This window comes from Falco peregrinus, chromosome 5 (assembly GCF_023634155.1).
Source record: "Falco peregrinus isolate bFalPer1 chromosome 5, bFalPer1.pri, whole genome shotgun sequence".
In the NCBI taxonomy this organism is placed as follows: domain Eukaryota; kingdom Metazoa; phylum Chordata; class Aves; order Falconiformes; family Falconidae; genus Falco; species Falco peregrinus.
In genome coordinates, this window is record NC_073725.1 from 13,523,771 (window position 1) to 13,550,049 (window position 26,279).

At 41.2% G+C, this 26,279-nt stretch overlaps 2 protein-coding genes across 3 annotated transcripts in view; one reads left to right on the forward strand and one right to left on the reverse strand.

Annotated features, from left to right (window-relative positions):
- STT3B (STT3 oligosaccharyltransferase complex catalytic subunit B) overlaps positions 1–2,145 on the forward strand; it is a 52,806-nt gene extending 50,661 nt beyond the window's left edge. Inside the window, exon 16 of the mRNA XM_055806991.1 lies at positions 450–2,145. Within this exon, the coding sequence (XP_055662966.1) occupies positions 450–530 (81 nt within the window). The 3' untranslated portion in view covers positions 531–2,145. The remainder of the gene's footprint in view (positions 1–449) is intronic.
- Positions 2,146–4,203: 2,058 nt separating this feature from the next.
- Positions 4,204–26,279, reverse strand: part of OSBPL10 (oxysterol binding protein like 10) — a 121,163-nt gene continuing 99,087 nt past the window's right edge. For both annotated transcript variants that reach the window (XM_055806993.1, XM_055806992.1), the window contains exons 8-12: positions 21,015–21,498; positions 11,985–12,171; positions 9,833–10,015; positions 8,093–8,246; positions 4,204–7,367 (exon numbers count right to left, since the gene is read on the reverse strand). In XM_055806993.1, coding sequence (XP_055662968.1) covers positions 7,323–7,367; positions 8,093–8,246; positions 9,833–10,015; positions 11,985–12,171; positions 21,015–21,498 — 1,053 coding nt within the window. In that variant the 3' untranslated portion in view covers positions 4,204–7,322. The remainder of the gene's footprint in view (positions 7,368–8,092; positions 8,247–9,832; positions 10,016–11,984; positions 12,172–21,014; positions 21,499–26,279) is intronic.

The following is a 26,279-nucleotide window of genomic DNA, read 5'->3' on the forward strand; positions in this document are numbered from 1 at the left end:
GCAGAGGACTAAAGACTAAAATGTGATTATTCAGTTTTTCTCTTTGGAAAATGCTGCTCTGAGCAAATATTTCTGTCATCTTGCTAACTTCTAAAAGAATCAAATAGTGCAAAAGATGCAAGATTGTATTTCCAAACAAAACTAACGCTCTACACTGCTTCTGCTCTTTGGGCGTTTTGGAGCTTTATCATGTTGGTTAATTATTAATTCTGCCTCAGCACAAGCTTAGACAATTCTACAGGTCTGGTAGATGGGGCTCACAAAAAGTACATCATGTGCAAAAGCACATGTTGGGCATCGATTAACAATCCCAACTTTAAAAAAATAACAGCTGGATAATACCTGATTGAGGGTTTACCATTTAAGCTCTCTAAAAATGATGCACATCATTAAACCGCGGTCAAGACTAAATCATTAACTAATACATTTTATTCTGTTTTTCTTTTTAGACCTCCAAAAGGAAGCGTGGCTACATTAAGAATAAACTAATTTTAAAGAAAGGCAAGAGACCCAACAGGAAGACAGTTTAAATACACTGTTCTGATTGCTAATATGAAGCAGTTGTCCTTGAGATAACCAGTCTTTGCCTTTAGCTCAAGTCATGTTTCACAGCAACATGAGGGTACAGAACCATCATTGGTCCAGAATATTGTACAAAATTTTCAGGCAATGTCTGATTAAAAATATTGGCTTATTGAGAACAGCTGTTTTAGATTTGTAATGTGAAGCAAGACAGAGCTGCTATCCAAGTCTAGCAGCATTTTTTTTATTGGTACATATTATCCTTCAAATCTGTTGAGAATTTGGACTGACTTTACCAAAGAACCCTGTAATTTGGTCCTCGGCACATGCATACTTGTCAATCTTTTTTGGAAAACGCTGTTCAGCTGAACAGCAGCAGCACATAAACGGGAACGGTGAAATCTAAAAATGACTTGTTTTCAACGATTAAGAGGAAGCAGAGCGCTCTGAAATTAAACTTTCACAATAAGATACTCCCATGATTATTGTTCAATGGTTTCTTTCAGTGTCCTCTTTACTCTTGCTGCAGGCTGGTTTTGATCTGGAGGGAGAGAAGCAAAGCTGCAGTTGTCACAAGAGATGACAGGACAGATCAATTGGATGCTAGTTTAGACTGGGCAAGCTGCTTTGGTTTAACATGGGATTGCAGTATTGCTGCCTTCCACTGTCCTCTCCTAAGGTAGACAAGGCAAATCTTGCACACCAGAGATACAAGGGCTAAATCTGTATCCTCCCGAAAAATCCGAGACGACAGTAATGAATGCTATAGTAACACATAGCTGAGCACCACATGGCCGCTGGTGCTTCAGAACAGAAATTAAACTATTTTAGGTAAATGTTTACATTTGGTAAAGTAAGTATAGCCTGTTTAATGGGGGAAAAAAAAAAAAAAAGGTTGACAGGTATACAAACCCCCTTTTCTGTGGCTGTCGGAGGTAGAGGATTTGCAAACCTCTTCCCCCGCCCCCCCTCACTGCCTTTCTTGTGAGGGTAGTTTTTCTGGAAATTGTTTCTCTGCGTTTTTATTTAGAGTGCTTAAATCAATTGAAGAAATTCCTGCTATAGCGTTATTTGCTTTGTCTGTCTTTTATACTGGTTATTTTGTTCAGTTTGGTTTTTTTTTTTTTTTAAAGTGGTGAAAACCATCAGATTAAATGCACTAAAATATAAATGGAGACTGAACATGTTCACTTTCCAGCTATGGGAAGGCTTTATACAGACTTGAAAATTTTCTTTAATTAAAATGAAAGGGTTTTGCAGTTTGTTTTCCTGCCACAGTTGTAACTTTTTATAGAAACAAAACTTGCATCAATGATTTGATGTAAAATGCAGAATAGTATGTACCTTTCATGAAGAAAATGTAAATTTACAGTGTTCTGTGAGAATGTTACTGCTGACTTCTTTCCCAAGGTGTAGAATATTTTTTTGATTTATGAACTCATTTTTGACTCCGATGGTTTATACAGACCAATATACAGCTGCAACATTTTCACAAAGGTAATTAAATCTGGATTTCTGGCCCCCGTCGTTCAGAGATTTCATTTTATTTTGTTGCTTTAAAGCTCAATGCAGACCAGTTGTTGACTGTAGGGGAAAATAAAGTTAATTCAAGTTTTGTGTTAAGGGCGTTGCGTCGGTTTTGTTGTGTTTAACTTCATAAGCAACACATTATTGTCCCAGGGACAAATTAAGTCATTTGAACTCAGTAATGTAAATCTGCTGACTTCACAAGGCTGCTGTAAGGAATCCACAGCAGGTACTCAACGTCCTTCCAGCTTAAATTTATTAAGCTAAATGTAGGGCCTCTGCTGCAATGAAATTAAGGTGGCTGTAGTGGCCATCTTTCCCAAATACACACATGTTGCAGTGAATGCTCCCAGCAGCTGGAAGAGCTCCAGCTGTGGCAGTTGCTTACCCAGAAGCAGAAGGGGCGATTATGCAATGTGTGATTCGGAGTACCTTGCTGCTCTGAAGCAAATCTGCATCCTGCCCCCTCCCTGTTGGCAAGAAATAAGCAATGTAACATTTGAGAGGCAGCAGAACAGATGCTGCTGGTCAGGCTGGGGTTTGGCCGTAACTCAGCCTTGTTTTTAGAAAGGAAAAAAAAGGATTGCCCTCCCATCTTGAGGCAGCTTTACAGTTGTCAGATTGTTTTCTGTCCTAGCTGACAGTGTTCTCCAAGTGAATCCTGTCAATGTTTATAGCATTTTTAAAGGTATGGGAGAACAAAGCTAGCTAACTACAGGAATCTTAGCCAGCCTGGGGCTAAAGCTGCCTACCACTTACCTGAGCGTTCTTAACTCTGTCTTAACTTCAAGGCTTCTGCCAATGTTCTTTGTTTAAAATGAAATGAAAACTTGAAGTCACTAAGGCAGCCACTTAGAAAAAAAAAAAGAAGTTACAAAGTTACTCCTTCCTTGGTTCCTGCAGAGCACGTAGGTTACCTGGTTCTCCAACCGCACCCTCACATTACCTGGCTAAACTAACATCTGCCTCTTCCCTCTGAGAACTGAGCTACACTGGTACCAACAAAGAATACTACCATCTTGCATCGTTATCAAACATACCTTCCGTACTAGCTTATTTGCTTAGCCATCCTTTTGTTATCTACTAGGTCAAATTTTGTAGATTTTGAAGCATAGCTGCCACAAGCAATGGAAGCTGAAGTAAAAATAATAATAATAAATAAATGCTTAAGCCACTCTGTAGTCTTCAATTGCTAAGGAACTAAAACTGCAAGTGTCCAGTGTGTAAGTTCTGTATCACTTAATCATTACGGTTTAAAGCAGTGAGGGCAGGCAGTACCATTGGTAATTCCAGAAGAAATACTTTCACCTGTAAAAGTAATTCCGTAACAGAGGGACAGAAAAGTCATTAGTTATATATCTTAATATATTTAGTCTTGAAAAGCCAGTTAAATGCTTTGAGTCAGCCTTGTGTACATATCAGTCCCACTATGAGTAAAACCTGAAAATAATTGGCTATGACAAATGCAACAATGTCTTTAAACCAAAGGTATAACCTGCTCCAAGACATGGCCTTCAAGCAAGGTGACAGAAGACAAGGAACACAACTAGGTAGCACTTCCTGCCCTATTTACAGCCAGGGTTTTTTCTGTTTTGGATAAAAACAAAGTGTTCTGGCACGATTGTTTCCAACACTGTGGATGAATGTTTAAAATAAACCAGAACTGCATTATCTTAACACTTGAAAAATGTCGACCAGGATCCACGATGCCTCTAAGTGTATTTTTCCTCCCCCTGCAAGTGTCCAATGCTGCAATAATTTAAGAGTTGTATTTTAAGAGGTATCTCATCTTAACAACAACAGTTAGATGCAATATGATATTCAGAAACAAGGAAATACCTCAACCTGTTAACTCTTTATTAGTCAAATTAAGGCCTAAGCTGCCCGGCCTTTCCTAAAGCCGTGATGTTGCCCAGCCCCCTTTTCCCTGCGGAGTGCTGTCCAGTTTAAACAGAAACTTACCTATGCAGTGTCTGGCAGCATGAACGGGGCAGAAAAACCCCACAACAAACAACGGTTCAGTTGACCAGTCACTTCTGTCAACCATGCAAACAGCTCACAGGTACACCGAGTGTTGTACACCGCTCCTGGCATCCACGTATCTGACAGCGGTTAACTAATGCTTCCAGGGAAAGAGAAAGGGCATCCCACTACTAAATGAAACAAATCTTTTATTCATGAGCGTTGTCATTTTAAAGTCACAGATTATGAAAGGATGGCAAATCAGAAGAGACTGCCAGAGCATCTTTTAAATGATAAAGGTATAAATTTCCTTTCTTTACATTTCTAATTTAAGAAAGAAAAAGGTTGCATAGGCTTTCTACCAGTGTGCACACAAAAAAACCCTAAAGTACATGGAGGTTTTTACATTACAATGCAGAGCGTACATTGGCTACTTGAAAAGGAAAATATTTACTTGCAAGTCCAAGACAGCTATTGGAACAACCTACAGAATAAGGCTTATGAATATTTACTTTTCAGTCCCGTAAAATATACTGAACACATAACTATCAGAAAATAAAATGACACTTGTGTGTCTTGTTCTAGAATCTCTCACTGATGGGATCTTTTCAGAAAGGACTATTTTTACATTTGTCCCTCCCAAGTTACTTTGGAAAAGAAACAGTGGTAAATGGCATCAGGGGGCTTCTTCACAGCATCGGAACAAACCAAAACATTTATCAGAGCACAAGTGGAATGTCCTCAGCATGCAGAAACAGACAACCATGCAGACAGAAAAGATCTTCAGTAAACTACAAGCATAAAATCTGTCAAATTTCTCCTTAAAAGAACGGCTACAGCATCTCCGTAGCCTCGACAGTCACACCATCAAAGCTGAAAGAGGTCTACTCTTTCCAGAGCGCAGGCCTGCACGCCTGACAAGAGAGGTTTGCAATGGCTGTTTTTGGGGGGTGTGTGGCTTGTTCTTTGGTGTATGAAAATCGAAGTTCTGGGAGCATGTTCCATGTTTAATTCAGTACTTTTGATTGTTCTTTGTGTTGATATTACAAACTGTACGAATGCTGCTAGGTACTTATCAGACTAACCTCTAGAACAAGAGTGGATCCATTATAAAGGTAGTTCTTGCGAGTGATAAAGTATGTGTTTTCCTGATGATACTTGGTAGCACTTCAGTGATTACTACGACAGCATCATTTTGGTCTTGTTACAGAAAAACATCAGCTATTTCTAAAAATAAGGTTGCTTTTTTTCCCTTTAAAAAAAAAGCTTCAGTTACAAAACCAAGCCCATACAGTCCATTTTTCTAAAAATAGTATTTAAATAATCTTTACCATGAATCTTTCTAATGTGCAAAAAAAGGACATAAAAGCAGACAAAGTAGCATTTAGGAGGAAAAAGGAGCCACACCTTCATTAAATAGGGATCTGAAGTTTAAATGTAAAGATCTATTAAGTATGCCCAAATGAACAACTAATGGCATGTTTCCTTGTGTACCCCCAACCCTGTTTAGCCTTATTGAGTTGCTCAAGAGATCTTAACGTCTACCAAAAAAATAATTATAAAACGCAGGATGCACAAGAACAGACATGAGTAGTGCTTTGACCTAAATATATTTGTGTAGTAACTATAAAGCATAAGTTACTGTATTAAGAAAGCAGACAGAAGGCACAAAATTAATCAGTACTACAGACAGGTAGGCATCCATGCTACTGTATGTTAGAAATACAGTGGTTTCGTTATGGGGCACTGTAGAACGAAGCACTGAGCAGAAGTTGGCACATTTTGTGTGTGCCTTTTGTTGCCACTTCTCTCAAAAACATCTTCACGTTGAACAAATGCAAACTAAAAAGCAACAAAGTCTTAACACGCTCCTAGAATCCACTTTTAGTGGCACAGTGGTTACCTTACAAAGGAAAATCAAGCTACAGGATTATTTTTCTTAATTTACAAAACAAATTCTATCACATTTCATTTGTTTCATCAATAAGGTTACTGTCTCGGTGTAATAATTCGCTAAATTGTTACTTTTCCATCCGAAGATCATTCATCTGAGAAGGCTAGTTATATCCCCTATTCATCCAAAGATTCCATCCAGAAGCAATCGACTGCGTCAAAAGCAGAAGAAATTAAAATACAGGTCTGCTTGGAGCCTGAACACGGCGTGAAGGGCTCTGACCAGAGGATCTCTGTCTAACCTCGCAGCGAACCCACCTCTCGGCTGGTGGGGAAGGCTCATGCCCGTCACAGCAGCACACCCGGACAGAGGACTCCGACCCAGCCTCACTCACCTCAACGCACAGCCTGGCATTTCAGCGTGACCACAGCAGCAGTGGTTTCACGTGGAAGGCAAGGCTGGGCACGGGGTGGCCTCGGGCGCAGCTCGGCCGGCGTGCTGCCTCTCTTACAAGGGGCTGGAAGGCTGAGGCAAGAGCGGCATGTAGCCGGAACACCACACCTACACCTGCCAGAAGGGACTTGGCGGAACACGTAACCCAAAAGCATCGGCGTGACAGTGGTCGGGGAACGTCGCACAGCAAGATCACAATTACCAGAGCAGCTGGCTCACCGCTGACCAGAGACCTATCGAACAGCTGGCAGTATGAACCGACAAAAAAGCGAGGACACAATGGGTTAGCGCGAACAAGGGTCCCGAGAAGGTATTGCTGCTTCTTACAAGATGGCAGAACCCCCCCGCTCGTTAAGTGACAGGCAACGTGCTCTGAAGCCAGCATCTCGCAGAGCAAGCGCGCTGTCAGTGCATCGTTCTCACGCCAGGGTGACTCCATGACTGTTTAGACAGAATGACTACCATTAAGTGACACATCACATTTTAAGTGCAAAACATTTTTGGCAAAAGTGAAAAATAGAAAAACCTTAACCAGTACTAATAAAAAAGTATTTTCTTAAATACTAGCATAGGGCCTGATCCTGCAAGCACACAACTCGGGGAACCCTGGCTGGGTCCAGCCAGAGTTCTATGCCCTAAAACTTAAGAGGAAAAGGTCTTTAAATCACTGTTAGTGTTTATACGTGTTTACATGTAGTGTAAATAATACACACACAAGCACATACACACTGTGTGTATATATGTGTATATAGGGACATGTGCGCGTGTGTTTGTGTATCCATACACACAAAATGGCTCCTGAATAAACTTGAGCTTGTGGTTATTTTGAGATGCATCGTTCACAGTATATAGCTTCTCATTTGTATCTTCTGATAACACGACCTATTCAATGACATCTTGAAGTTATATACTGTATCATTTTAATGCCTTTAAGGTAAAGTTATGAGGCAACTGCTCTATCCCGTCAATGGGTCTTCCAGAGAGGATTCAAGTATAGCCAACCATCACCCTGCAAGAAAATAAGGGAGAGTTTACAAACAAGATTTATACATACTTCATCTGTGTATGTCCACATAAAAGCTAAATACGAATCAACACAAGAAACCATCCCTGTCATCTGAAAATTCCGTGCTTAATGAATTTACAGGGAATCTGGGCAGGAGGGGAAAGAGATCACGAGGAAGAGAAGCAATGGGAAGATGGAACAGATGAACTGCTGGTGTAAATAGCTGCACATACAGGCTAACGTAACAGTCACGTTGTAATTCCCCAAGTCTCACTTCCCCCTTCCCACTAAGAAAGGGCAAAGACGAACTCAGTAAGATCTATTTCATCACAAGCAGATGTGTTTAAGATGTCTGTGCTTGCTTACATTGGGCAAATATCCCTAGATTGCGCTCACTTTAATACGCTGAGGTCAGGATTAGCAGGGGATGTGAGTACACAGCATTTACAAATTAAACTGTGGATTTTAAGGTAAAAGAAACATTGCTTTAAGTACCTAGCACTAGGTACCAAAGATTCAGGCTAAAATAAACCTAATTCAAGGAAAGTGAACGTGTTTACAATATGGACGAGGAAAAATCCATTGCTGCCAGACTCTGGCAAAAGCAGAATTTAAAACAATCGGTATATAGCAACACTAGCCTGTGGTAAAAACCACTGACAAATTTGTACCAGCATCCGCCTGTATGCAGAAACGTGCGATAGGGTCTTTAAAATAAGACAAAGTACCTCTTTGACAAAATATTTCGGTTTCCACGGCGTTGTAAGAGCCACGCGTTGCCTCTCCTCTGCCCGCTGTCTCTCTTCAAGGCGGTGCTTGTGTTCTGTTGCTGCATCAATATTGCCTTCTTTCAGAGAATTGGTGACATGTTGCCAGAGGTGCCTGCGTGACGGAGAAAGAGCACAAGTGACAGGGTGAGAATGCTTCTGCCGCAGCTGGACCACAGTATGAGGAGAGGCAGGCTGCTGCCATGTTCTCCATGCCATTTTTGCAAGTCACATAGCTTGTGAACCATCGCTCCCCCAGGATATTCATTGCATTTGTGGATCAGATTTTCAGCTTTGCTCAACTCCCAGTATTTTGCCATGCAAGTTAACCTCAACAGTTTTTGTTCATGTTCCTGACTCTTTACAACCTGAGCTTTTTTCTCAAAGCAAATGCATTCATTTTTATAATTTCCTGATCACGTGCTTTAATGATGATCCACTCCAAAATGACATGTGTTTATTTGCAGTTAAATATTTGAATTATAAGGGAATGTTAGCCAAAAGCCAAGAGGACATTAAACTGGGACACTGACTCTTCCCACCAGGTTACTAACAGATGCCTTGATGCACTGATTCTAGGGACACTGACTCTTCCCACCAGGTTACTAACAGACGCCTTGATGCACTGATTCTAGGGAGCTCTTCTAGGTCTGTGCTTTGTATTCCCACTTAACAATAATTATCAGAATATAACCAAATTTGGTTTTCACACAACGGACTGGATTCAGGCGCGATGCCTTCTCACGCTATATTAGCTTAGCAGAAACTCTACTCAGAAAAATACTGAGAAGTAGCTGACTGCAGCTTTCACATATTCCCTAGGATGTTTAAATGAGTTCTGTTTACAATCTGATAAAACTGCATATCCTGCCGAAACACTGGATAGTTGCAATTCGCTTACTAGTATCAAAAAATACAATAAAGACACTGAAGAGCTACTGGTTTCCTTATTTACTCCAACCATTCTGTTCCAAAACTACAGGGGAAAAATGAGTTTGTGATAAGCAAGCGTGTCTAGAAAGTAGGAAAATGACATCTGACCCTGCACAATAACCCAAGACACACCTTTGTACAATAAAAAGAACATATTTAGATATAATACAATGAAGCTTAACTCATGTTTTTAAATCCTCCAATAAAATGTTCCTAAATTCAATAAAAATATTGATGTTTCTGAAGATAAGCATCAACAGTTATTGACAGTGAATAACAGAACAAGTTTTTTTCCTAAGGTACCCAGTCAGTTAAGCATGTGATGTGGGAGCTGAGAGCCCTCAAGAGTGTGTGTCATTGTATCTCACATATTACACATTTACATACATATATATATTCTAAAACATATAGAACAAGAAATTCCAGTGTAAGTCCTAAGATGCAACATTATTTGCAACAAATTGACTGATTTGACTACCATGTTAGAATCACTCAAAAAAGCAGGTGAAAACACGGCATTACAATTTTCCAAATGCTCATTAAAACACATACAAGCATTCTGCCCATCTACAAAACTGATGTACACACCACTGTAATGTAATTTATGTTCCCAAGAACCAATACACAGCTTCACCTATTTGTGCCCAGATTAACGTGCCGTAGGAAGCGAGGCGGTTTTGAGCCACACCATCCATGACTGCAGTTTGCTTCCCCGTTCCGCTCCCGTCGGCGGTTCAGAAGCAGAACACCGCACACCTCCGCCCTTACCTTGATTCCAGTGGGCCTTGCTTTGCTATCGGCCGGATCTTTTTCCTGATAACTGGCAGTTTGCTAGTGTCAACCACTTTGGCTTCTCCGTTGCTGTAAGTAAATTCCAGCGTACCGTTCCATTCTCCCTGCGCCTTGCATACAATGGTGTTAGTGGGATTGTGTTTCACTTCGGCTGTAACCCTAATTCAAGAAGGAAGAAAAAAAAACCCACTGAAATAACTGACCCCATTTATTATCAGCAAATGAAAGCACTACCGCAGCTAAGCTACAAGGAGCTTCCTACGTCTACAAAGTCATTTTTCAAGCTAAGTAGTGACACTGTCTCCAAAAAGACAGACTCAACCCAAGGAAGCTCTGCTAATGCAGCAATACCTTTTGGATGACATTCTCCCAAAGTACAGCACTAATTCAACTTAAAACTCTGATGCTCAGCTTGAACCCAGAACTGTTTACCTCATCAGCCTGAAAAACAGCTCCTGACATTTGGGTGACATTTTCAGTACACGTGTTATTTTCACACCTGAACGTTATGCTGTCAGATACTCACGTCAAAGACTTCAGGTACCTTTATTTTCTTTTTTAGCTCTGCAAGTTTATGTCTTAGCTGCTGAGAGGTAATGAGTAAAGCTACCTTGGTGGTCCAAGAACTGCTCTGAGAGCGAGCAAAACAGATAGGCAGGACTGGAAATCCAAAATGCAGGGAGAAGTTTTGTGTGTGTGTCTATGAACATGCACACACGTGCTTCAGCAAGCCACGTAAGTAATCTGTAAACTCAACTGGTTTTAAATTATAAAATTAATACAGCACAACTGTCCCCAATTTTCACCCACCCTGATGGCACCAATCATCAATATACACCTTCGAGAAAAAAACCCTGTCAAAACAGCCTAATGTTGATATCTGCCTGAACACAACATGGAAATGGTTGATACACATACAGAACAATTAGACCAACTGAAATAAACCGGAGGTAACCACGCAAAAGCACAGCCTTCTCACGGACACCGCGACAGAACAAGAAAGGGGTCTGTGTACATTAATGACTGGGTCATCAACTTGAGCATGGAAGTAAGACACGAAGCTGTCTTGCACAGTTCCTCTTCACACCCTTAACGAAGGGGAACCAAAGACACTGTCCTGGTTTTGGCTGGGATAAGAGTCACTCTTCACAGTAGCTAGTATGGGCTACGTTTTGCATTTGTGCTGGGAGCAGCGCTGATAATACAGAGCCGTTTCTGTGACTGCTAGGCAGTGCTTACACAGCCAAGGCCTCTTCTGCCTCTCACCCCACCCCACCAGCGAGTAGGCTGGGGGCGGGCAGAAGAAGTTGGGAGAAAACACAGCTCAACAGCTGACCCCAACTGACCCCAGGGATATTCCAGACCACAGGATGTCGTGCTCAGTGTATAAAGCTGGGGGGAGAAGGAGGGGGGAGATATTCAGAGTGATGGAGCTTGTCTTCCCAAGTAACCGTTATGCATGATGGAGCCCTGTCTTCCTGGCTATGGCCGAACACCTGCCTGCCCATGGGGAGTGGTGAATGAATTCCTCGTTTTGCTTTGCTTGCGTGTGGGCTTTTGCTTCACCTACAAAAGTGACTTTATCTCAGCCCATGAGTTTTCTCACATTTACTCTTGGGGCTTAGTTGCTGGCCGGAGTTACACCACAATAACACAACCAATATCTTCATCATCTGGAATTTCAGTGCAGAGATGGGAATCCTCAATAGGGAGCTACTGCTATGGGCCGCAAAACCTTCACTTCTCTCCTCCTTACTTGAGTTCCACTACCAGTTCATTGACAAGACTTGCACAGAAGCAGCAGCTGGTGCGGCAGAAATACTGCCTTCTCTCTGTACTTTTTTCTGATCTTGCACTTACAGCGATTTTTACAAGCAACAAAGCGTGGAAGAATACATTCACTTTAGTTTAATGACAGAAATATATCCAGCTCAGTTAAACTATATAAAAATGTATAACTACAATAAACTGTGCTCTAAAGCTGTAAGTCACCTCAGACAGTAATAGGAACAGAAATTCAGATATCTGTCTATAAAATACTCCAACAGAAGAACCAAACAGATGCCCAAGAGTTTTTCCATTGAAATCCAGTAGCAGGCAAACAAGAATAAGACAGTAATTCCCGTACCTGTGGACCTTCCCTCCATAGAACGGCTTGGTGTGGAACGTGACCGTGGCAGAATAGCCCGTTCTGGCACAATTGATGTTGACTTTCCCTCCAAGCTCCACCCATGGAATGGTAAGTATTGAGCGAGCATAGGCACTAGGCAGGGTGAAAACATACTCTTCTTCATGTTCCATCAAGTAAAGAACACCTATGTAGGAAAAAGGTTGAAAGTGAAATGATAAAAGTTCACTGATAAGACCTGACAGTCACGGACCAATTACTGTCATCAAAACATACTTCCACAGAGAGCACAACATGCAGCTTGCTTGAAGGAGGTACTGTCTGCTAAGAAAAAAAGTCTTCCCTCTGGAACAAACTTCTTCAAAGAGACATTTTCAAAACCACGCAATTTGAACGTGTACCCTGGGGTCCTTCACGGCACCAAATGGCCTATCAGAAAATCCGACTGGATTACTGATTTTGTATTACTGACAAACAATTAACTGTTAAGGCTGAAAAAAATGTTTACTTGCAAAAAGCCATACTGAATGGCTCAGATGCTCACTTAGTGTCATATCATCATCTCTCACCAGAAAAAAATATACAAGCACAACCAAAGGCCTCTTCAATCAGGTATGTTCAGGTCCTCTCCACTAATTTCTTATTGATGCATTTGTTGGTAGGAACAAAAGGCTCTCTCTAGGTCTGCCTGGGTGCAACAAGGAAACATGTTCAAGGAAGCCATCTAGAAATTTCCGACAAGTTTGCTCCTTCATTTCCAAATGCCTGGTCTCCCACACAGCCTTTGCAAAAGTCTTGCATAGTCAAAGAGGGGCCACTGCTCTGTTACCCCAACACCAAAGTCTCCACCAGGCAGAGAAAATTACTGGCAATTCTATTTCATTCTGGTAAAGGTTCCTCCACCCCCCAGCATTACGGGGTTGTAACTAAAAACAACAACATGCAGCAGCAGCAGTTTTTCAAGGTTATTTGGAACTATGAAGAAAGCTGCATGTCTGATCAGGTCTTAGCTTCCCCTGGGGTTAAGAATACAGCTTTGTACCCACCATAGCTGTAGTTTGGTCTTCACGACAAACAGGACATAAGACTGGGTAAAGAGTACCATAAACCTTGCACACAGAATTAGATCATGCAAAATATCTGGAGTATATTTTTCATCAGAGCTTTACACTCATCTGTGTCCCATTTAATAACTGCCTAAAGGCAAAAATTAAAGCTTTGAAAGTAATTCTTCACAACAGGGATTGAAAATAACCCATCACAGCAAGCACTTAGAACCCAGAAATATTTTTAAAAGATCAGGAAAATTATTTTGACATAGTAATAGCATCTGTTTAGAAACAAGATGAGCTTGAGCCAATTTGCCTTTACCCTGGGGCAGATAGGGGAAGAACACATCGGTAGTGGTATTGATTAGTTTGTCTACCTGTCCAAGGGAATAACGACACTACTTATGCAAAGTTATCTGACATATGTAATGACGAAAAAGCACTAAATAGGAAGAAAGCACTATACTGCCAACATAAAAATATGCCCTTAACACTGCATGAAGACACAAACCTAAAAAAGATCCAAAATTTAAAAGTGCAGAGCTGTAACAGAAACATTGTCTTAAATATCAGCTTCAATTAATGGAACTAAAGGCAGGTACAGGAAGCTCTGCAACTTGTCACACTTCTGCCTTTTGAAACTGTTCCACAGGAAAACATCTTTTGCAGACTGGAATAGTTTTATGCAGTTGTTCTCAGGACTTCTGAAGCTGCAGCCTGCTAGCAACCACACAGCCAGTGCTTCTACTCCAGCAAGTTTCACACAAATGCGCTGGAGAGTACAAAAGCACAAACACAGAAAAGCAGTGTCTGGAAAGGACTTTTAATCATTTTGCCTTGGCAAGTCACAAGTTCCTCATGTCACGTGCCAAACCCTCACAGCCAGGACACAGCTGGATCACACACACACACGTTCTGCCTCAGGCTTCCTTGGCTCCACACCTGCAGGTACCACCGAGCTGAACACGCTGCAGGAAGGCTGAACTACCAGACTCACGCGGGACACGCAACCAGGAGAAACTTCTACTCACAGAGACAACTCTACTTATCAAACTCATTACACGGATGCTGTAATAACATTAAATTAATAAAGAACAATCAAGAAGCCTTTTAACTAGATGATGGTAATTCAGAAAGGATCAAAGAAAGCTAATGGGTACTGATCAAACGCTGAAAGGAAACCTGACAGTCTGCAGCTGGGCATTTTCCACATGGGGAATTACAACAGGTTTTAGACTCAAGTCTGTCAGCCTTCCCTTCTTCTCCTCTTCCCACTTATTCTCCACTTTCTTCATTAGAATTGTGGGAAACAGACATGTAGCAGCAACCAGCTGTGGGACACAGCCTGCGGTGCTACCCATGAGGTCACGGTTCCCCAGTCTTCATGGTCTAAGCACAGACACTGCCTCACACTGTCAGAAAGCACAGCACCCTAACAGCACCCGCTTCCAACGGGCCAATTCTGGGGCTTTTGTCGTTGTGAGGTTTTTGTGTTTCTTTGGGTTTGTTTTGTTTTTAAAGATAAAAGGTGTACTAGCAGTACAGTGAGCAGGTGTGGTGCTTGCTGCTGGGGGAGAACCTCACCATATGCATGAACCACACCTTCACATGAGCTTCTCCAGAGCCTCCTGCTTCCCCAGGCCCAGCCGTCCTTCTCTGACCATCACTGCATGTCCTCACATGACAGGAAACCGTTATGATAAACACAAATTTCCTCCTGAGTTACTGCAGGTTTGCTTTTGTCTCTCTGATGGGATCGATAGCTTTGTTCCTCCGTACTCAAGTGGGAGGGACACAGGGCTCTAGTGAACACTGCCAAGCACACTGAAAAGCAAACAGCAAGTAACAGCAGTGACCTTCAGTGTAAATATTTAACCACCACAGCAGGTTAGATATTAAAAACTGAACCCAGATCTCACGGTAGTATTTTTAGCACCTGGTAGCACATTTTTTCAATTCCTTAAACACCTGAATAAATACATTTTTAATCAAGTGCTATGTCACTTGAAACATGACTCCAGCTCAATAATTATGATCCGAAATAGAATTAAGGGAAGATCTCAAATATCCACAACTTGATACTACTTGTAATGGTAACATGACTCTTAGCTTTGCATTCCATCATCTGCGGAGTCCACGTGAAAAACCTCGTTTAACTGAAGCACCATGAAGACTGTAGCTGTACCACCATGCCTGAACTGAGAGCTGTCCTCTCTCAGCGAAAAGGAAACCAAAATGACACCGAGAGTCAACATTTGTCACTGCTACCACAATCTGAATTCATGCCCTACCTTGCTGAGTTTAAATCTTGAGAAATTAAAGGCAGAAAACCTAAAACCTAACAGTAATTTTTAAAAGCATCGTGTACTTTTAACATCTGCTTGTAAGTATCATTCCATTGTGACTGATCTTTAAAAGTATCTGCTGGAAAATACACATGCTATTTTTCTTGCCTTGCTTCCCCAGTATAAAGGATCATTCATTTTTCATTTTCATTTAAAAATGGCTAAATAAATTTACATGAAAAGTTGTAGAAGATTCTACATTTTCAGTAATGTTTCCTCCTCTCACATCAACGAATTATTTCGAAAACTGCAAGTTCCTTTGAAAAGGATCTTAAGTATTTATAGGCAGCTATTATGCACAGAAGAATGCATCAGGTAAGTACTCTGGGAGGAACAGTGAATTGAGCAATCTAGAGTATTAGAAAAAAATCCCACAGAGAAGGGTGAACATTTTGTAAACAAGTGTGGAATTCTGAAATTCCCCCTTGAAACGTCCTCAACACCATTCACTCCTGCTTTTGACTAAGGCAGCGTATTCGCAGTCATGCTCCTTTCCACAGCTCCTCAGCCTGCGCTAAAGGAAGCGATGCTCATGGCATATAATTTTCCCTGTTTGACTATTACGTGTCCCTCACTAGCGCTGCAGCTTTGTGAATTGATTTTCCAGTAACACATATTGACAAAATACCCAGAGGAGGCTCTGGATCAATAAGCTGCAGAAGAGGCATGTGTAAATTTAATGCTTCCCACTGACTGCATGGAGATCAATCTGAACAACAAATGGTATGTGGGACACAAACGGCCTAGGGCAACTTCCTAATTTAACAGGTTCTTCACTCTGTCTGCATCATTTCTAACACGGCACAAACAGGAGTATGTTACGTACAGGCTGAACCCCACAAGGGTTGTAGTACACCACTAGCTGTGCAGATTCACATGGGAAAACATGAGATGCCAAACCGGACTCTCATCGTCTCACAAACGTTCCAGCGAGCTGCGCTGCACTGCTCATTTTCCAAAGGCTGGAGCCACATGCTAAATTAAGTAATGAGTGCCATGCCATATGGAAACGGTTCTGAAACCACTGGGCTAAAAAAATATTAATATTAAAATTAGTAATATAAAAAATAGAAAGGTTTAGGCAGCTCTAGATGCATGGAGCAGTCAATCTTTGGGGTCAGTAAATTAAAAAGTCACTAATGCCTCAGGAATAGAAATTATAGACCTGTACATCTATAAACACATACACACATATTTGAACAGAAAAAACACAAGTGAAAACATTCATTGCTTTCATTTAGATTTACCCTGGGAAAAGCACTGAACCTTTCCCCTACCCATCAATTCTTTTCAAGGTTCATTTCAAATTAAAAAATAATTTTTAAAAAATTATATTTATTATATTTAAAAAATAATTTTGGAAGCCTATACCTCACTACTTTTTAAAACATTCAAAACAGCAGAAGTGAAAACACAAGACATAACCAACCACTTGATAATACAGAGCAATCCACTTAAACATACTTTATGCCTTCTGCAAAATTAACCCATGAATCAAAGGTGACACTTTTTTTGTTGGATTTTGCTGCTTTGGAGCAAAACCCAAGAGCAGAAAAGGAACATGCACAGCCCACACTGGGGTGTGCTCACCACTGCCTTTTCCACTGAAGTATCCTTATTCTACAACCAGTATCCATCTGTTTGAAGATTCTTTGGACCACGTAAAAAAAAACATTAAATATTTACATTGACTCTCCCATCCCTTGCTAATTTAAACCTTAATGTGATCGTATTCATTACACCCTCTTCTCCCTCACTCTCTCATTAGTACATAATTAACATTAATTCTTTTATGCAAAATACCCTCTTCTTCTATTCAGGGTAGCTTTCTCATGAGGAAACTCAATGCTGACTACTCTGAAGAATGGGGGGTTTGTTGTATAGTGAAGAAAAAGCTGAGACATTTCATTAGCAAGCCAGATTTAGACCCCTCATAACCACAGATGAAGGGCTAGCATATAAAACAGCATATAAAACACGGATTTCCAGCAGTACTTTCCTACTCGTTCTGCATCTCTGTAACTGATGCTCACTTTAAATCAACAAACAAAAATTGCAGCTAGGAAAAAAAATATTAAAATTTTAGTGACTTTGAGGTGCAACATACACTAAAAATTGTAGAATTAAGATTCTGAGCTGAAACCTTTGCACGAGAGGACCATACTGTCCTCAGATCCCCTATTTAAACTCTTACAGAATCTTTTGTACTTCCATGACATCCTACTTTAGCATATCCACTGCTGTTTCTAACAACAAAGCATAAAAAGCAACATGCTCTATACATCAAAGGACATTATGACAAGTTAAAAAATATGCTTCAAAAGCACCACAGAAACATTACCAGCATATCCCTTATACAATATAGGCCCAAAACTTCAGTACCATTTTATTTCTGTAAATAGCCAACTGCAGGAGAAAAACTGAATTGTTTCAAGGACATACACAAAACTATTCAGCAGAGAGCAAAGTTTCAAAACACATCACAGTTGTTTGTATGCAGCACTAAGGTCACAACGAAGTTACAGGTCATAAAATCACACAGAATATCTCAAGTTGGAAGGGACCCATAACGATCATCAAGTTCAACTCCCTGCTCATCGCAGACTACCTAAAAATAAAGTGTACGACTAAGCATCCTCCAGATGCTCCTTGAACCCTGACAGGCTTGGTGCCGTGGCCATTTCCAACAAATGCATTCTGATAAACAGAACTAGAACAAGATACCACTGAATTTTCCAGAACATTAACCGAAGCTCTCTAATGCTCTGTTTGAAAGGAATTTCCCCCCCCCCACATACATGAAATAGTAATCAATGAATGCACAGTATAACAAAACTACTATACCAACATCAGAATGATTTAAATGAAGTCTCTAACGGACACAGGTGTATTTGAGATATCCAGGAAACTTCAAGTAGCATCTGGCAGAACCCAAAATCCTTACTGATCTAACAAAAAGTCAAAGGCACCCCCACAGGTAAGTGAATTCCAGCAACAGACAAATAAAAGGGCTGAGTGCTTTTATTTTTCCCTCATAATAGAGGGAGGGAAAAAAAGAGGAAGGGACAAGACAAAAACCCAACAGTAACACATTATTAGCTTAATCATCCAATGTACAGCAGCAAAAAAATCAACCAAACAAACCCCAGGGATTTCTATGATGCATGAGATGTCACTTTGCCTCTTATCAAAAGCAGGATAAATCATACTTCAACCATACCTGGGAAATGCGCTTAATCTGGTTTTAACAGTTTAAAGTAAGATTCTACAATCTTACCGGCCAGCCTCGTTGTCAGAAAGCTTCTCCCAGTAGCTAACTTCAATTTCTACCTATTTTAGCTACATTCATACACCTTCTGGATAACAGCATGCCTTTCTACAACCTACTTTTTGCTAGACCAACTCATCCCATTTAAAATGCTGCAATGCATAAAATGGCCTTAAATACAAAGGGCATACTCCAAATTATATTTCACGCTAAAAAGTTATTAGGCTCTGCATTACCAGACGTGTAAATCCAGACACAGTTTTTCCACATTGTAAGTCAGTGGGTACTTTTGTTTGGTTCAGCAATCTATTCCCCAGAACTTTGTTTGGCCTTTGTTGAACTCCATGAGGTTTCTCCCCGCCCAGCTCTCCCAGTTTTGTATCATCAGGAAACCTGCTGAGGCTACGCTCTGTCCCTTCATCCATGTCACTGATGAGTAAGTTGACCGAGACTGGCGCCAGCACTGACCCCTGGGGGACACCCCCAGCTGGACTCTGTGATGCTGATCACAGCCCTGTGAGCTCTGCCATCAGCCCGCTCAGCCCACCTCACTGCCCGCTCATGTAACCCACACTCCTGAGCTTGCCTATGGGGGTCAAAGTAGACAACACTGACCACTCTCCCCTCATCTACCCAGCCAGTCATTCCATTATAAAAGGCTGTTAGATTGGTCAGACATGATTTCCCCTTGGTGAATCCACACTGACTGCTCCTGATAACCTTTCCTCCACATGCTTAGAGATGATCCCACTCTTGGGATATCGTAAAAAAACCACACACACACAAAAAAAAAAAAAAAAAAAAAAAAGGAGGGGAGAGGGGAGGAGAGAACTTATTCTCACAAAAATACATTAAACAATCCTTGGGACAGAGAAATGGTTAATTCCTAGACCCTTTTTCTCTCAAAACTGGGACACATCAGGACTTTGAAGTCTTCAATAATCCCCACAGTAGACACCCCCAATCCCAGGAAACTGTGCGCTAGCAGCAAGAAAAAGGAATTTCCCTACTCCTACATAATCATAAATGACTTAGTGTTTATTTCCATTAAATAGCTCCCTTCACTGAGAAAGAGCGTACTAGAAATGAATATGTACCAGAAAAACACAAGTTAAACCAGTGACTCAGGCTGGCAGTAGTACAGTCAGGACAGAGACAGAAAGACCAAATCCCCTTTGACACTCCCTTCCCAACTTCCTTAATTTCATACTAAAAGCAAACTACCTAAGTCATAGGAAGAAGGAAACAGCCTATTTATTATAAACTATCACAACAATATCAAATCCAATAGTAAGGAAGTTGCATGACTCTCCTACAAAAAAAGGAATTTATTGCCATCGGGACAAAGGTATTGTAGCCCTTTCCACCGTTTGAGTTTGTTCTTTAGTTCTAACTAGTAGAAATAGCAAAATGTATGTGTAAGTTTTCACCATATTTTTTTGTTGTTTTTCATAAGCAAAACCAAACTACTACATTTCCCCCTCTACTTTTTTACTACCTTTAATATCACAGTATTTAACATAATGCCAAAAAGAAGCAGTTACTATAAGTTGTCCTGGTCCTTCTACTGCAGTCTAAGACCTAGTTAAGACAAAACACTAAAAACCATAGACAGGAAATTACCCTCAAATGGCAAAAGGGACTGACTAAGGGACTTAGAAACATTAAATCAGTGTGTGAGCAGTTGGTAATGACACTGGCACAGGTGTGTCTTTCAGTTCAGATCATCCATTAAGAACTTGTTACGACCCCCTGTATTTCTGAATTCGTGTTGAGCAATGACTTACCACAAAGCAGACCGTGTGTGTGTGTGTGTATATATATATGATACAGCAAATCATGATTTGTACCTCAACTACATCACTTTCTATAAAGCTGGAGATAATATGCCGACTCTAAACACTACAGAAACTACGATTCTTTGCAGAAATTATGAAAAAAGAATGTTAGGCTTAAGTAAAAACATGTTTTTTCCTACTGCTTTGTTCCAATTGTGAAACTGTCCCATACTGAATCACATATTATTTTAAAAGTGAGCAAGACATAAAAACGTTCTTACAGAATATGCTGTCAGTAGTCCTTTGCTACTGCAACTAAATCATATCTGAAGCACAGTTACATATTAACAGACTCACATAAATATAAGCATATATTTATACATGTAATGTGTGTCTCATTCTGCCTGGAGAGGAAAAAGTTGTATGAACCTTACAGGTTTAATTCCAAACTTCACAAAAGCAAATAGCCACAAGGTTCAAATGAAAGGTCAGAGGGAAAGCAACAGGAAAATATCTGTATTTCTGTTGTGTTGACACCCGTAACATTAGCTAAACAAACAAAAAAAACAATATAAAAGCACAGTTCTTACCTTCACCTACCATAGAAACACCTATTGACATGCCCATAAACTTGCTTTTGGTCCATACATGAGCGTTCACACACATTTTCTTCTCTTTGCACTCACAGTAAAAGCAAGATACCGGTGGATGATGAGATACTTGTTCAGCTACAAACCTCAGCTTGTAGCACGTGGACTGGTCCTGACCAAACTCCTTGGCTGGGTCCTTAGAAACCATGGAGGCACCGTTAGTTCTGAACGCTTTCACTTTATCTTTAGGCACATCCCACGAGCAATGAAACGTTTCACCAATTATAGGGTTATAGGGCTTCTTGGCAACCGCTCCCTTTCGGCCTTCATGAAAAGCTGTGAGATAATACTCCACAAAGCAGATAATTCTTTCCTCAGGAGTGGCTCCAGCTGCAATTGACAAAAACAGGTCTGGATGGGCCATGAAATTTGCATACATCTCCAGCAGGGATCTTTTCTCCAAAATAAATGTTGGAAGCACTACCTGTATGCAAAGCAGACAAAGGCAGATATGATTTCCCCATGATCATACTACCAGGGGGTAAGGGGGGTGGGGGGATGAGGGGGTGGGATGCGGTGGAGAACAGTTAAGACAGCTGCAGTTCTGGCCCTGCCAAGTTTCAGGACAGTATTTTTTCCTCCCCTGCCACTGCAATTTCATTTTCTTTGCAGTGTAAATAAAAAGCAAAGGAAAAAGCAGCGGCCTTGACAGCCATGCCAGCTGCTTCCTATTTCGTTATGATTCTCAACAGCAATATGGGAATCTGCCTTTTCCTCTCCTCTCAGTTAACAAACAACAATTGTTCTCCTTTTTACAGGACATGAAAACATACTTTGGTGTAAACTATTTCACATCAAACATCAACAAACCCAACTTACCATAACCCTCCAAAAAGGGAGTAGTACACCCTCCCAAGATGCTAGAAGATGAGTATTTCAAATAAACATACACATCACCAGCCTGCAAGCGGTGGAGAGCGTAAGGGGTACATGACCCATTCTGCCAAACATCTGGGCTCCCGATTTCACTTCTGGGCCCTTGACCACCCACTGCATATGTATTGGGTCCCTTCCAGCCTCTAACCAAGCAATCCAAACACCTCCAACCAAAACCAAACCTCAGGTGTGTTTCCAAGGGTAAAACCATGCCAAGGACCCTTCTTGAAGAGGCTACTGGCAAGAAAACGCTCCCCGTTTGACCCCCTCTGCCTTACACTGCCATCTTGTGTGTCATGTCCCCTCCCACCTCCCAAGTCAAATCGCCTGCCACCCCTATGCTCTCCTGTCATCCCCAGGCACAGGGCATGTACACCAGGCGGCCTGCACTGGAGGGAGCCAGCCCTGACTGATCCAGGCGCAGTTACCAGTGTGGCTCAGCTAGCAACGCAGATGCTGCTTAAGTCGCCCCTCTTAACCAGGAATAAAACTTGTTTAAAAGTTTTCCATGAAACACTCTGGAGTACACCGCAAGACAGACAAGGCTACAGGAACTAAACCAGTTTATTTCTCACCCTTCTCCCACGCTCCATACCTTGTGCAGGACCATCCCAGGGGAGCTCAGAGGTCGCTCCTGAGCAACCAACAAGGAAATTCTGGCACAAACCAATCTGGCTAGAATCAAAGTGGCTCAAATGATGCCAGATGCAGACCAACAAGCTGTCCTCTATTGCAAGAATTCTGCTTTCCTCTCTAATTCTTCACTGTGTTTACTTTTTCCCTTTCCCAAAAGCAAGGGCTATTCACAGCAGGCAGAGCGCCACCCTTCAATCATGACCACACTCGCTTTCCCCCACTGCAGCCCCAGCTTGCGATTCTAAGTGGGACCAAAGCTCAGTTCAGTCCTTTTGGATCCCATGGATAACGAAATAGAAGCTGTCAAACTTTTATTCATCATTTAGTTCTTTTCAAAGAAAACTTGTAAACATGGGGAAAAAAATCCTAGGCACAACGGTTCAAACACAGTCTTAACAGATACATTGTAAGTCAACATACCACAACTGCAAAAAAAGATAACTGCTCTCTGCTAACATACATGCCCATGTGCTCTCTCCTGTGTATTATTTACACACGTACAGCCTTTTACAGGCTAGTAATTTTTACAAGTTTAGCTATAAATCAAGCAGAGTTCCATCTGCAATATTCCTCTGACTCTACTCCGTAAGCCTTGAGGACTCTGCGTGGTCTCTATTACCAACATAATGAGGCCCCAAAAGATGCAGCAGGACCTTAATTTTACAGTACACTTGGCAAACAACTGCATGCTAAAGACAGCCAACGGTCCCCATGGTGGTATGATAGTGAGGCGCTGAGGAGATTGTTTTTTCAAAGTTAAATCTAAAACTCTGGAAGGCAAAGTGGAAAGGCAGGAGATTTTCTTAGGGTATTTTTAGCTCTTTAAACAATTCTGTCTTCCTTGCAGCATTCTCATTCTGACCAAATAGTTATTATCTTATACAATCTTAAAAAAATGCAATTCAGCATTACTGACCCTCAATACAGAATCTCATTTTAATACAAAGTGTACACTCAAAGATCAGGTTATCAAAGGGGAAACCGACAGCAAAACATAGAAAAATAAACCATCACTTCTGCCTAGAAATATTAGTAATAACCATCACGAGTTCACTGCACAGACCTGAAAGGGCAGAGAAACTCATCTGAATAAACAGCACTTGCATCTCATTATATCCAAGTGTGCGTCTCTCTCTAAAAAGAGCATGCTTTATTAGCACAAATGGAGGAGAAGAAAATTACAGACCATAATTAAGATTATGCAAATTTTATTGTACAATATTAAGATTGCTGTGGTTTCATCCTGTTGACTTGATCACATAGTCCTCATATCTACTCTCTCAAGTACTAGCTGTGTGCTTTGCAGCTATGTACTTAACGTAACTCCACCAACATAGCCACTTAATGCAATGTTAAGAATCACCGGACTCTTATTATTAAATTTCAAGCATCAATTTAAAATCTGAGTAAAGCTTGAACCCCACCTCAAATGATCTTGCTTTAAAAGCCCAAACAAAATGGAAACTACATCCTGAACTGCAGCAGGAAAGGACCCACTGCAAAACGCAGAATTGAATTGTCTGCACAAAAGGAGGCAGAACTGTGTATGAAAAATACATCGGTTTACAGCTTACACAATTCCAGTATTACAAAATATGCCTAGAAAACATTGCCTTTTAACAAATAATCTCATAGACTTGAAGTTTTAATATGCAACACCGCCACACGCTAACATAGTTAAAAAACCCCACAGGTTTTGGTTGGTTTTTTTTTTTAAATTGGCCTTATCTTGGTTTCTGCAGAAATAAGCAAAATAGAAACAAACAAAATTGGAAGTATACGGCATCCCTCTTGCCAGTGTTGGACTGTCATGCACTTGCGCTAGTACTCTACCTTCCAAAGGACTGAGGTTTTCAAACCTTCTGCAGCCAAACAGAATGCACGGTGCAGAAAAATACACTTCAGGACCTATGTTTTTTATATTGGTTTTGGACTGGACTACTGTAGAGGAACGAAGGCAGGGGGTTGATTAGCATTGATAACATGCAGCTGTGGCCTGGCCTCAGAGGCAGTGGGTTGATGGACATGGATGATGTGCAGCTGTAGCTCGTTCCTGCTAAGTGGTTAAATAGCCCTGAGGATGGTGGGAGAGGGGGTCAGTTGGAGGAGCAGTGTGGTCTGACCTCTGGAGGAAGGCGATACAGCACAGACAGTAGAATCAGACCAATGGTAATGCCTTGTTGCAGTCTACTAGTTTGACGGTGCTGCAACAGACTACAATTTTTTTTAATATAATTGCATAAAAATTCAAAACTACCTGATTTTTTGCCAAGGAGAAAAAGCTGGCACAAGAACTAAACAGACAAAAGAATCTCTCCAGAATAAATATGAAGTTGCTTAAGTCTGAAGCTAAAAATCTCTTGGTTGCATTCTAAAATGTTAGAATAATCTCTGTTCTTTCTCAGACCTCAGGTGAAAAGGAAGCAGCTTAACAGCCATTCCTCTATTTTCACTGAGGTTAAAGACAGGATATTGATTTGAAGCTTGATCATAATTTCCTAGGTTTCAATTCACTTATACTTGATTAGATCTGAATGCAACTGAGAAAATTAAGAGCAGGGGTATTTATCCCTGCTACTATTTACTGTGAGGCAAAACATGAGTGTCAGCATCATTCCGTACCCTTTTCAGAAATCTGACCAAGGTACCCCATGCTGAGATGTCCTTCTCTTAGAGCAGGGGTCCTCAAACCACATCCCACGGGCTGCATACGGCCCCCCAGGGTCCTCAATCCAGCCCCCGGTATTTACAGAACCCCCCCGCCGGGGGTTGGGGGGGGGAAAACCAAGCAGCCACAGATGACTGCCTGCCACTTCATCCGTGCGCTGGCCCCCTGGTTAAAAAGGACCCCTTTTTTTTGAGGACCCCTGTCTTAGAGGTACAAAAGCTTTCTGCTGTCATCTGTGTCACTGCGGGAATAAAACAAGCTATTTTCACCCCACTTATATTTTAAAGTTCCAAGGTAAAAGTATATTGACAAGCAAATTAAAAACTTACGACGTTGTGACCATACAACAATATTAATTTACAACAGGTTGACAGTCTGCAGAATTACTGGCAGCCCTTTATTTTTAGCACGTATTAACTGCGTAGGCAAGATAAGGGAATGCAGGGGAGCGATCACCCATCTGTACAAACTGTTAGCATTAATTGCAACCCATTAGATGCCATTTGCCAACAAATTTGTCAGGCTGTCAGTGGTTTTTGGTGCTGTTTTCCATTTTTTGAAAGTCCAAAGAACAAACAATTTTAAAACTTTTCCCCCCCCCCCCAGCAATTCCAAATTTAAATGAATTTTTAAAGTCTTGGCCCAGACCAAGGCATCAGTTTTGTACTACATTCTGCTGCTGTGATCAGCTCCCCCACCTGACTCTCCCTAGCAGCTATTGAAGTCTGTTTGGCCACCACCAAGTCTAGCCTGTTCTAGCAAATGCCTGTGCAGATTTAATACTTCCTTGCAGGTGTTTTCCTTCACAGTAGATTCCTACTGTTCAACTCCTCATTAAAAGGCACGGCAGCACAAAAGTTTCAGAATTGAAGCACCTTTGCCGCACTGAACATGGTCATCATCACGGTGGGAAACTGATGTCAGCGCAGGCAAGGCCAAAACTAACAGAAGCAAAACCCGCAGGAAAAGGAAAAAAAGCTGTTTCCTCTGATGTGATACATGAAGGTAATGACTATGCATCCAGA